The sequence below is a fragment of the Hevea brasiliensis genome, chromosome 9, assembly GCF_030052815.1.
Source record: "Hevea brasiliensis isolate MT/VB/25A 57/8 chromosome 9, ASM3005281v1, whole genome shotgun sequence".
Lineage (NCBI taxonomy): Eukaryota > Viridiplantae > Streptophyta > Magnoliopsida > Malpighiales > Euphorbiaceae > Hevea > Hevea brasiliensis.
This window is the reverse complement of record NC_079501.1, coordinates 24996674-25009625: the sequence shown is the minus strand read 5'-3', so window position 1 is coordinate 25009625 and position 12952 is coordinate 24996674. Positions and strand designations below refer to the sequence as shown.

General features: G+C 35.1%; 2 protein-coding genes across 2 annotated transcripts; one reads left to right on the top strand and one right to left on the bottom strand.

Moving 5' to 3' along the window:
• Positions 1 to 4602: 4602 nt before the first annotated feature.
• Positions 4603 to 6851, top strand: LOC110661410 (homeobox-leucine zipper protein HAT4). The gene is made up of 4 exons (XM_021820033.2): positions 4603 to 5042; positions 5479 to 5789; positions 5915 to 5994; positions 6114 to 6851. The coding sequence occupies exons 1-4, from the start codon at positions 4892 to 4894 to the stop codon at positions 6442 to 6444; spliced, it is 873 nt and encodes a 290-aa protein (XP_021675725.2). The 5' UTR covers positions 4603 to 4891; the 3' UTR covers positions 6445 to 6851.
• A 1457-nt stretch (positions 6852 to 8308) lies between these two features.
• On the bottom strand, positions 8309 to 11502 carry LOC110661409 (uncharacterized). The gene is made up of 2 exons (XM_021820030.2): positions 9458 to 11502; positions 8309 to 8721 (listed from the first exon to the last, which is right to left on the bottom strand). Exons 1-2 carry the CDS (start codon positions 11320 to 11322, stop codon positions 8712 to 8714), a joined length of 1875 nt encoding a protein of 624 aa, XP_021675722.2. The 5' UTR covers positions 11323 to 11502; the 3' UTR covers positions 8309 to 8711.
• Between the last annotated feature and the right edge of the window lie 1450 nt (positions 11503 to 12952).

The following is a 12952-nucleotide window of genomic DNA, read 5'->3' as shown; positions in this document are numbered from 1 at the left end:
ACTGCACGGATGATTGAACCTTCTTGGATTTACATATGTAATAAAGGACAACATGGTAATTGTGTGATGAAGACAACTATGTGGGTCCTCCTTCACGTGACCCTCACATGAAGAATACCCTCGCTCCGAGCAAATATGGAGAGGGTCCCATGATGGGATAATCTGAAAAATCTACTCCTTTTTATTCTATTTTGCAATTTTATTACATTGGTAGAGGAATTTTCAACTACCCATTATTAATTTCAGCTTTTAAATAATATGAATTTTTTTTTTATCTATAATTGAAATACTCACTTATTTTATAATTCAAAATAAATATTTATTATTAGATTATTATTATTTCAATATAGTTAATAAGTATGGGAATTTCTTTCTATTAATTATTTATTTAAAAATATTTTTAAATAATTTAAATAATTTAAAGGAATTAAGTTTAATAATGGTGAAAATTAATTTCGGCATTTACATGCCAATTTTTTTAACTGATAATTGAAATATTCACTTTTTATAATTCCAAATAAATATCATACAATAATAATTAAATTTTAATCTTAAATTCAAATAAATATTACATTATTTAAAATTACAAATTCATAAAATTGATATGAGAATGCCTCTTTAAATATTTATAAACAAGATCTAATTTAAATACATAAAAATTAATTTTAAAATATTTTTAATCATAAATATTACTTTTTAATTATTTTGTAAAAGAAAAAATGTGAGCAGTATTTGTTTTTATTTCCACTTATAGGATAAAAAATTTTAAAACCTTGAGATATTCACAATTATAGTCAAAATTTTAAATTATATATTTATTTTTAATTAAAATTTCATACTACAATAAAATTAAATTTATTAATTAAAATATATTTAATATAATAACAATTCAATAATTACATAATAATAAAGTAATCATAAAATAAAAATATTTTCAATTGTCAATATACATAAAGTAAGCATATTGTAAAAAAAAATAATTTTTTATATAATAATAAAATTCACTAATTTAAAAGGTAAAATTTTTATTTAATTGTTAATTATGAAAAGTAATTTCGTAATTTTTTTAATTATTAATTTATTGGTTGCTATATTTATTTTTTTAAATTAATGAGTAATTAATATAATTTTACAAAAATTAATTGTTATTTTTATTTATAAAATTTTAGATAATTATAATCTGTAATTTTAATAATTGTTTTATTAAAAATACTTTGTATAGTTTATAGCTGGAAAAAATTTTATAAGTCTTTTATTTTTATTTATATTTTTGCGAAGGAAAAAAACAAAAGAACGAAAGAGAAAGAGAGGATAACGTGCGCAAGGGCAATGGTAATGGAAGAGGCGGCCAACAAGAGCAGCATATGCAAACGTTAAACGTATTGTCAAAGGGGCCAAGTTCACGTGCACGTCACATGGAAATAGAGCCTCGTACGGGGGGGGGGGGGCCAAAGTATTGATGGAAAATTGTCACCTTGTGTTGCATAAATGATAATTATTATTATAAAAATGGAACACGTGGGACACCTATTATCACCAACCAACATTTTGTCTCTTATCATCATCATCATCATCATCATCACATCACTTCCTATCCAGTAGGCATGCCCAATTATATGACATCCCTTGATACTTATTCATTTGATTTTTATTACAAAAATTATAAATTCACAATATATTTTCTTAAAAAATATAATTATTTTCTTTCATTTTTCTTTAATTAAAATAATTAAAAAAAAGATTTTTTTTCTTATTTTGTTTCCTCCCTTCAATATACACGTTTCCAAACAGAGCATAAAACCCAAACAATAAGTCAAAATGCAATTGATGACACCATTTTACCTTTGAATCATAGGCTTTTGTATTACATGTAATCATGTACAAGTTTTTGATTGCCATTTCCTTTTTTTTTTCCCCACTTCATGTGATGATTTCACATCAAATGAACATAATTATGTGCCTCACATTTGTGTGAGTGTCATGTAAAGTGTGTTTACAATAAAGTCAAAATCATACAACAATATACATGATATCCTCCTAATTTTCATTCACTTAATCATCTATTGTTCATAAATAATTAAATGCAATAACTGAGTTCTTAAATAATGATTAAATACAACACAAAGAATCATTTTTTTTTTTGAAATCAAAATCAGAAAAATTATTTTTTTATTTTAAAAAATTAAAAAATTACTCAATGAAAGGAAATACTTAGAAGCTTATACATAATATATACATGGTCAAATGGAAAATGGGAGGTGAATGGGACCCAACAATTGAAGTATTGAATGACACATTCCTAACCTAATGATTTAATCACTTTCCTTTGTTCAATGGACTCTCTTTAAAGACCCGACAGGAAGCAAGAAAATTGGGTGTTAAAAATAAAATTTTCAATTAGTTATATAAGCTTCAGAATGTGAAAAGAAAATGTAATAATAACTTCCTTTGTCAATGATTAAAAATAAAAAAATAGAAACTTTATATTAAATCGCTAGCAATGGGGGGGGGGGGGGTGAGAAGGCGCGCCCGAAGAGAGAGTGGAAAAGGAGCGATTAACTTGGGGAGGAGCTCCAATGATTGTGAAGAAGTGGTGGTCGGGGCGTGGAGGGACAAGATGACGAGCACGACTGTGTCGTTGTGAGTGTAAGTAGAGAGAGCAGAGGGAGAGTGGGGCCCTTCAGAGGTGTTAAAAGAGAGGGTGGGGCCTACAAGGAATAGTGAGGGCACGTGTCTCCAGGCAAGACATGTTGGTCCACGTGAGTTCGAAGAGGAGGCAATTGAGGTTTTTCTTCCACGCTTTCCCTTAATTCCCGCAACCTCTTATCCCACGTGAACTCCACTCTCTCTTGTCCCCTTTTCCTTTCATTCCTCTCTCCCCACCACGAAATTACTAAAAACCTTTATTATTGTTTCCTTCTCTGCGCTCTGTTTGGCTCAGCTGCGACCCAACAGTACTAGATAATTAGTCATTCTTTTTATAACTTCCACTATAAATAGAGAATTATGTTATATTAATCTATAAAAGCTTGAATTAAAAATTTCTTTATTTTTTATTTTATTTTTTCAAAATACAAAAATATATTTATATTTCTACTTGTTTCATAAATACAATAAAACCATGAATGAAACTTAACAAAATTATTGTGGCAAGCCATTAGATCTTAGCCAGTTAGCCATCAAACGGGTTTCACCGCGGGCCGCTAGCCATCTAATAAGTTACAAAAATATTAGGCACTCTCTCCCGTATTCGTCAGCAACACGCTTCATCAGAAAAAAAAAAAGAGGAGAGTAATTACATGCTAAATTCATGTGCATTGAAGCACTTGGGGTGGAAGTGGAAAACACGCGCTGTGTGTGACGATGAGGAATTGCATCCGGTGAGATGAAAAGCGTTCCTCTTTATTACAAAATAGAAAAAATAAAGTTTAAGAAAGCGACGGTTTTGTCCGGTACACACTCCTCCCCGTTATGGCATGAGAAAATGATTTTCCAAAAAGAAAGATAAGTTGTGGAGGTGGGGGATACGGGGGACCCACTTCCATGATCAAAACAAAAGTTGATCTGTCTGCTTCCAATCATCAACCTTCGCTCTTGATTTGATGGTTGTCTGGCTTCAGTCTAATTATGTAGCAACAACAGGATAGCATGACCCCACCCACTCTAATAATTGATCTTGGCCGTTGGTTTATTGGATCACAGCCGTTGCTGTTGAATAGCGGGAATGATAAATAGGGTGATGTTTTCAGGTATAAGGTGGCCCCGCCTTGTTAATGACACAGATTCACGGTGATACGCATCTTGGTTTTTTGCTTTGCTGGGATTTCTGGGACTGGAATTGAGTGTTACAACTCTAAACCACTTGCAATAATTTGGATTTGGTGGGCAGCCCATGTTTTTTTTAATAAAATTATTGAAATTCATATCAGCGTTATATGTCTAAAGTCTTAATGTTTTGATTTTTAATACAAAAGATAATGAAAGCATCTATATATGGCCTGCATGTTTATTGCATTGAGTTTTCCTTCTTAACTACTAATAATTAATGGTCCTGTTGAATAGCTTGGTATTCGAATTAATTTGAACAAGAGACAGCAATCGTAGGTCTCTATAAGGAAATCTATGGGCTTTTGGTAAGATTATTGTGAATAATTTATTCCGATAAATGTTTTTATTTTTTTCACTTAACAACCCATCAAACTTTCAATGTCAAAAAGGGTCAATCTCTCTTTCAAATTAACAACATAATAAAGCAAAAAAAAATGATATAATTACAAGAAAATTAAAGCCTATCATGGTAATAGTTCTGCCACAGTAATAGTCAACAATATAGTTAAGAAACTGTTCAGCTTGCCAATCTGTAACACCCACACGCAGAACGTACAATCAAAATGAAATTATGGAATTCTGTCTAAGTTTAGTCTATTAAACCGTATTACTTTTTAAACAATTATATTTGATTGTAATATAGATTTAAATAGAGGAAATTTAATTTAAAAAAAATACTTTAAGAGAGAAGTAAGAAAGTAACTAGAGCTGGGTAATATTATTATTATTATTTGGGGTGGGCAGAAGAAGACATGATTGAGATAATTGGCCTCCTGACACCAAGTCAGGACTAAAACTTAGACGCACGCCACTCCCCTTCTCTCTCTTCTTTCTATATAATCTCCCACGCACTCTCCTCCGAATCCACCATCCCCATAACTCTTGCTTCCTCTCTCAATCCAACCCCTGGATACCTCGGCTTTGCTCTCTTTCTTTCTTGGCTTGGCTATCTAAACGCACAAATAACAACTTCTTCAAACATATGCCTATACTTTTAAATCATTTGCCATAGCTAGGCTCTAGCTGTGCCTTTAATTACTTGTTGTTGGCAAACCTTAGGAAGATGATGGTTGATAAAGAAGATTTGGGTTTGAGCTTAAGCTTGAGTTTTCCTCAAAATTACCATTCTTTGCAGCTCAATCTCATGCCTTCGCTGGTCCCATCTTCTGCTGATTCTTTAAAACCCTCATGGAATAACACCTTTCCTTCTTCAGGTTTGCCCTTTCTTTTTTTTTTTTTTTTGGTTTTTTCATTCTCCTTTTTTCTGTTCTTATGGGGGTTCTAGATCTGCATGGCGATAAGCTTCAGATCTACGCTTGCTTTTTCCCTCATCAACCATCTTCACTTTCCCCCTGTGTTTTTCTTTTATCCCTAACTTCCCGAGAAACAAACAGAACGTAAAGCATTTTATGTATTAAAAATTGTTCTTTTGTTCTTTCTTTTCAACAACTTAAAATAAGCATTCTTTTTCTCTTTGCTTTTTCCATGTTAGATCCCTTTTACAAATTAAATCTGGCCTTTTGTCAATTGTTTTCAATTCACTTTTATTCCTTTCTCTTCATACGAAAAAAAAAACCCTCTTTTTGTTCTCTATATCCACGCCTAGAAAATTCAAGTAGCGTTTCTCACTGACGCATCTCTCGCATGCAGATCCAAACTCTGATTCGTGCCGCGCTGACACAAGATCATTTCTACGAGGAATCGATGTGAACAGTCTTCCATCAACAGTCGATTTCGAAGAAGAAGCGGGTGTCTCATCCCCGAACAGCACGATATCGAGTGTAAGTGGAAAGCGAGGCGAAAGGGAAGGGAATGGAGAGGAGCAGGAGACGGAGAGAGATTGTTGTCGTGGAATCAGCGATGAGGAAGATGGAGACACCTCAAGGAAGAAGCTCAGGCTCTCTAAAGATCAGTCTGCTATTCTTGAAGAAAGTTTCAAGGAACACAACACCCTTAATCCAGTAAGTTTAATTTGCTTACCTCCTTTTGTTTTTGATAAAGACAAGTGAGTCAAACTCATTTCCAGCTTTTTCTGAGCAACCAAACGGTGAAAGTTAACATGAAAATATTATCTTGCTTTGTACAGAAGCAAAAGTTGGCATTGGCAAAGCAGCTGGGTCTTAGACCCAGACAAGTGGAGGTGTGGTTTCAGAACAGAAGGGCAAGGTGATATATTATTCTATAATTTTAAGGGTAGAATTGGAAATTGAGATTTGTCTTAATCAGCCATTTTTAAAGATTATAGCTTTATTTATTTACGTGTTGGAATGGGAAATTAATTGCAGGACCAAGTTGAAGCAGACAGAGGTTGACTGTGAGTTCTTGAAGAGATGCTGTGAGAATCTAACTGAAGAAAACAGACGGTTGCAAAAGGAAGTTCAGGAACTGAGAGCACTGAAACTTTCCCCACAGTTCTACATGCAAATGAACCCACCCACCACGCTCACCATGTGCCCCTCATGTGAGCGTGTTGCTGTCCCACCAGCCGCATCATCAACCGTTGGTCCCTCGCATCCTCGCATGGGTCCCACTCACCACCACAGGCCCATCCCCATTAACCCGTGGCCCCCAACAGCGCCAGCAGCCCTGTTTTATGGCCTGCGTCCTCGGTCGTGATTAAGAATCATAAACGAGGACATTTTGGTCATTATAAGAAATTATTAATGATCCTATATTTATGTTAGAAAAGAGGAGGTTGGAAAGTGTAAAATATGAAAGGGGCAGGAAATAGTTGTAACAGCGTACCTCATCTGCATATTTTATCGTGTTAAAATTCTTAGGTCTAAGGTATGGTGGTGGTTAGGGTTGACTTGGTGGGTCTTCATATTTTGTATTATTGACCCATCAATCTCCTTTGAGAGGGGTTTGAGATATTAGTTTCATCCTTTTTAGTGCTAATTAATACTGATTAATCCTTCTATCTCCCCAAGCAATACTTACTTCTGAGATTATGGGCATGGAAGAGGAGTTGATTTGAATGTAAAGTGCAAATGAGTCTCTAATTAATTATAATTTTTAACTCATTGAGTCGGTATAATTATATGATTCTAGTTATATGTTAAATGCTTGGAAGTGGGATTTGATGGGGACAGTTTCATGGTTTTGATTGGTGGTTGGTTATGGAGGAATTTTGAAATGGGTATGAGAGAAGCAGCCTCCTAAAGGCGGTCCTCCAGCAAAACATTTAAGCCTCAGCATGATAATGGTATTTCAGACTCAGGTCCTTGGGATGGTATCTATAAAGAGTAAAACAACCTACTCCTTCAGAAATAGTAAACCTTACTTCTCTCTCATTTTCTTCTCCTCTAAGAAGAACCGAATAGATAATCTGGTAGAGATCTAAACTCTCCCAGAAGATGCAAGTACTTCCAAATTTCAATAACCATGTTTGACAAGTTAATGGAATAGTCAATTTCATGCTCTATGTATATGCTTCTTTGTCTGCCTAGGTTTTGAAATTTCAAAAATCTAATTAAGCACCTTAAACTTGGTGATCAGTCAAGGAAGAGAAGACTTTTGTTGAGAAATTTACATTATGTCCTGTTGCTATTTTTGTTTGGGCAACAAAAATTCAAAATGGCTTGTTGAATGGGCTAAGCCTAGCATAGGTAGTGGAAATTTCAAAGTAATCCCTCATAATTTTCCTTCATTTTACTTTGAAGTCTATGATATGGAGCAAGTGTCTTGTTGGTTGGTGATGTAAAAGCTAGGGAATGGTTATTCGTGAACTTGTCAAAATGTGAAGAAAATCACTTAACTGAAATGAATTCTCTGAATTCACCCTAAGTACAAAGTAGCAGCGATAATTTGTAGATATTACACAAAGAAGTTTCATTCAAGTGATGATAATCGATTTTGTTTGTTCTATCACTCTTCTTAGGGTCAATGATTGTAAGGGCTTCCCTATTTTTCTAGTTGTGATAATTGGGGATCAAATGCAACTTTTTGGATTTTACCCTAACAGGGCTTTTTTTTTTTAATTTATTAATTAATCTAAAATAATATTTTATAAATAGATTTTGGTCAAAAAAAATTCCATAGCAATCTAATAGAGTCTTAAAAGGAAATCAATTCAATGCAAAATTTTATATTCAAGTAAATCAATTCACACAAATGAAATTTATAAAGTTATCCTATTGAGAAAGTTGGTGTCAAAATGACGGGAACCTAACGGCCACAAGTTTATCTTTTATCTTAGTGTAGTTGGAAAGACAAGAAAACAAAAGGTTGATAAAAAGAAGTTCATGATCTTCCTGTAGTAAAGCTTTGATAACAAAAAGTTCCTTAATCACCATCTCTCTCTTTCTTATCACTTGTCATCATTTCATGTCATCAACATTGTACATATAATCAAAGCAAGCACGCGTGACTGCTTGCTTTTACACACATTAACATCCGTCCAAATTATTCCAAAAAGATATATTTGCTGATAATTAATTACTTTTTTTTTTAAATAAAATAATTATTCAATGATTAAATTATTACTCAATCGGCATTTAGGATTTCCCATGATTGCAATGTCATGAACGACAGAAACCCATAGTCAGAAAAGCTTCCTGCAGGCCCAGCAGCAGATGATGAATTTGGGCTAATAGTAAATAAGAGATGGTTTGGATTCCTATTCCTAACTATTAATGGGAAACCTTACTGATGCTGTGAATGCAGAGAAGAAAATAACAGGGAAGCCCATCACCACAGAAAAATGATTAGGCCAATGACAATTTCCCTTCATGTCCTGCCAGGCTTTTGCAGTAATGACAAAAAGAATGACTTTACAGAGTAAAAAAGTGCAGTCTAATATTTCAGTCTGCAAGTGCAAGCCCTCCTCCCTTGCTTCTATTGCAAGTTGTGGCATTTCTCTGCATCTTGTGCAGTGGAATTTATCATAATATTCTGACACAAAAAAAAAAGAGAGTAAAATATGTCATCTAAATACTTTGACAAGCATTAAAATGAAAAAATTCAGAATAATTAGATGAATTGAATGCCCCATTTATCAAATTTATTTATTTATCATCTGTTCTGCATATGTGAGTATAATTTCATGTCTCAGTTAAAAATTAGTAATTAATGTTGGATCCGTAATAGGATTTGTTTCTATGCTTGCTGGATTTGTAAGTTCTGCTCATGGAAGCATGAAGCATGGGCGTTTTATCAAAACCTATTTTACTTCTGCACAAAAACTAGAAATGTTTTCCAGCTTTTCTGCAGCTCTAAATCAATTGCTAAAAAAGCGAAGAGTTTAAAATTCTTCACAATTAGTTTTGCATAGTAAAAATTCATTTTCAAAAGAAATGAATTTTATAATTAATTTGGCTTCCAAACACAAAATCAATGTCCAAACCAGGCAGTGAATTTGCACACATTTCAACATTTAATGCATCTGATAGCTTTGCAAGTTTAACAGTGGAAGGTGAGAATGTAGTTTCAGATTAATTTGTCACAGAATCAAACTGCTACCTGAATACATAGACCAAAGTATTGTCGCCACCAAGAAGAAGAATACATTTTATACCATGAATTATGTCCTAAGATTCTTGATACCAAATAAAATTATAAGCATAAAATGAGATAAACAAAAGTTCTTTTTTAATCGCCAATCCAAATTTATCTATCCTGTTAAGATTACCTTGAAGCCTTTCTACTTATCAGCTCACTCGATCTCTTGATAGATTCTATTCTTTGAAGCCTGATTTGCTCTCTGAATTTGGCTATGAACTCATCAGCTTTCTTGTCAACATCAGGTCCTCCATCACTTGCAGCAGTACAAGCAACTTCTTCGTTGTTTGAAATTGCTGCTGCAGTGCCTGAAACAAAACAACTTCCTGCAATGTCATCGTCATCTTCGTCCTCAGTCTCCAGGTCCTCATCTGATTCCAGCATTAATTTTTCCACCAATTCTTCTTTCTCTTCCTTTGGAAACTCCCTGTAAATTGGTTGAGGCATAAAAGTGACTGTGTCTCGATCTAGCCTCTCCGTCTTGAATGATGATTGATCAAACGCTACTTTCTTTCTTCCTCCTCTCTCCACTGTACTTGGTTCAGCTTCCTTGAATCTTTTCTCCGCCTTGGTGTTGATCATATCATCAAATTCTTTAGCAGAAAGGAAATCATTGCTTCTAGTTGTCCTAACTGATGTTGGGATTGACAAGCCACCACGCTTGTTTGATTCTTTTGGCTTGCTTGTGTAACTTCGCTTCACATCTTTCCCTGCGAAAACCTTGTCATCATCATGGACACTGGAACTAGGTTTCATTGACCATGATTTTTGAAACAGTTGTGATGGTGGTGGTGGAGGTGGTGGTGGTGGTGGTGGTGGAGGTGGAGGAGGGGGAGGAGACCTGTAAAAGCTCTTCTTCCTGACAAAATCCTCTGGACTTTTGCTTTGTGCCTCGGCTGGGAAAGAAGGTGAAGGTGAAAGCTTCTTTGGTGAAGACATTGAAGGTGAAGAATTTGTTGAATCGATTCGTGGTGATCGAGACACTTGGGCCCTGAAAGGCCTGTTGAATTCAGACTCCTCCATGGATGGTGGCAGAGTATACGGAGGAGGAGTATCGGCTTCTTCTTTTGTTTGCTTCATTTCCATTCTTCCAGATCTTGATCTCCATGGAATTGGACAAGGAATCACCACATTATCCTTCAGCTTCTCCTCCAAATCTTGATGGCGCAATCCGCCAAATTCCTCATTTCTGCTTTTAACTGAATTGCTCGAAATTCTTTTAGAACCCAAATTAGAACTAGAACTACTAATAGAAGCATAAACAGCAGAGGAAGATTCTTTAGTAGTTTCATTACCATCTGCTTCTAAAATACGCGATTTTAAGCTCCGAACAGGCAACTGAAGTGGTTTGTCACCGATTATTGAAGTGGTATCTTTCTGTTCTTGATCGATAACAGAATTTTCGTCAGCTACAACCACCACAGGGTCATTGCTGTAGTACTGACTATTCCATGTTTGGACGGTGCTCTCATCAGACCTGGAAGGCTTATCAGCTTCATCATCGAAAACTGAAGAAACCTGAAGGAATCTAGAGACATAGGATTGAGCATTATCAAATTTTGAGAGGCAACTATCTTTTTCTGCTTCATCATTTCTTCGGCTAAACAGGCCATAAGAAACAGCTATACCAACAAAAATAAGGTGGAGAAACTCCCAGCCTCTTGTGTTCAGTGTATGGTTGATGAATTCAGGAGCTTGTGAAGGGAAAAGTGAGAGTATGACTAAGAAGATGGTGACTAAAAGAGCTTTGTAGAGGAAATGAGAGTAAAACTTACTTGAGTTATTTGCTTGGTTTTGCGGTTGATATTTGGTGTAGTAGTTTGTATCTGCCATTGAAGACGAAAGTGAGGATTTTTTTCGGTTATTATTTGAGAGTGTTGAAGAAGAAAAAGCAGAGAAGACTTGAGGATTAAGGAAAAGTAGAGAGAAGAAAGAAGAAAGCAAAGGAAAGGAAAGAAAGTTTTGGCGAGATGTGAACAATTTCATGCTTTGCATTGGGTATGCGTATGCTTTTTAACGGTTGTCTGCGAATGAGACCATTGGAGGGTTCTTTATTCTCTCACTCTATCTCTCTAAATACAAACCATAATTCCATTTAGTGGAGGGAAATGGAATGTTATGGGAAATTTTTACCCACAGCTATTTATTATAGAGTAAGACATAAATAAATTCATGTATTTAATAGTACTTAATAGGTGTATCCCGTTATATATCATATGTCTTGATTCATACTATAATTTGAGATATTTTTATTTTTTTTATATATTTAAAATATAATATATATATATTTTATATTGTAACACCCTAAATTTTTAAATTTATTATTTTGTGAGTAATATTAATATTTTAATTTTATTTAAATTTTAGGAAATTATTTGAAATTTTTCAGATTTTAGAAATCGGGTTTGATTTCTCGAAAATATAAAACTTTGATGATTTTTAAAAATTAATTTAAAGACCACATGGTAAAACTAAAAATATATTTGGAGTCTAAGAATTTTTTTGAGTTTTCTAAAATTTTTTCGAAAATTTTGGGCCTCGTTTTCGGTCCCAAGGCAAAGTAAAAATTTAAAATTTTGTATCCTGAATTGGACCGGCCGAATCAAACCGAACCGGATTGGAATGGCGAATCGGACTGGCCTTTCTTTTCTTCTTCTTCCCTTCCCTCGCGTCCCAACCTCTCTCCCTCTCTCTCCCATTTTCTCTCTCCTCCCTCCTCCCCAGGCCACGCCGCCGCCACCCAGCCCTTCCCACCTCGCAGGTGCGCCGCCCCAGTGCCTCCCCATGGCCGGCCGAAGTCCCAAGCGGCCGGAAAACGCACGCGAACTCCTCCCCTACGCGCGTGACACGCCTCACCTTCCCGGCTTATCCGGCCACCGATTGGGCTGGGTCTTGTGTCAAGCATCATCTACACCTCGAGAGCTTTCCATAGACACCAAAAACACCAAAATCCATTGAGCTGTTTGCCCAATTTTTGTCCGGGAAGTTTTAGCTCATTTCGATTTTTGGTCTAGATTTCTCGCAAACCGTGAACCCCACAAGAAAACCGAGAGTACTAGAGCACTCCACTCGTCGAGAGCTTCGCGGCAATATAAATTTCAAAATTTTCCGACACCGTTTTTCGGTGGGTCCCATGAAACTTCGTAGTGTTTTTCTGAGCATTAAATGAGCTTAGAAAATTCCGTAAAAACTATATACTAACCCCCGTGTTGTGGGCTTTGTGTAGGTACCTTCAATTCGCGGAAATTTGACGGTTGCCCGAGTCTGTGAATTTCCAGTCAGACAGACCGGCTACCGAAAAAGTCTCGGAATTGGATAGAGATTTTAGCTACCCCACCGTTGTCAGACGTCCCAAGCGCATTCCTGAGATCTGAATCGGCATAGGTAAACCCGAACCTTACTTTTTCGTAATTTCTAGTGCTTGAATTGGATTAAAAATTCGTAAAATATTCGTGTAAGCTCAGAAAATTTTGATTCTTTTTGCATTAGGATAGAAATATTGCTAAGGACTGCGGGACAAAGTTTTAGAATTTTTAGAACTCATTTGAGTAGTTTTTGGAAGAGGATTAAATTATGAGGATTAAACTGTAATTTTACATGTTGAGATTGATGACTGTTTGGATGG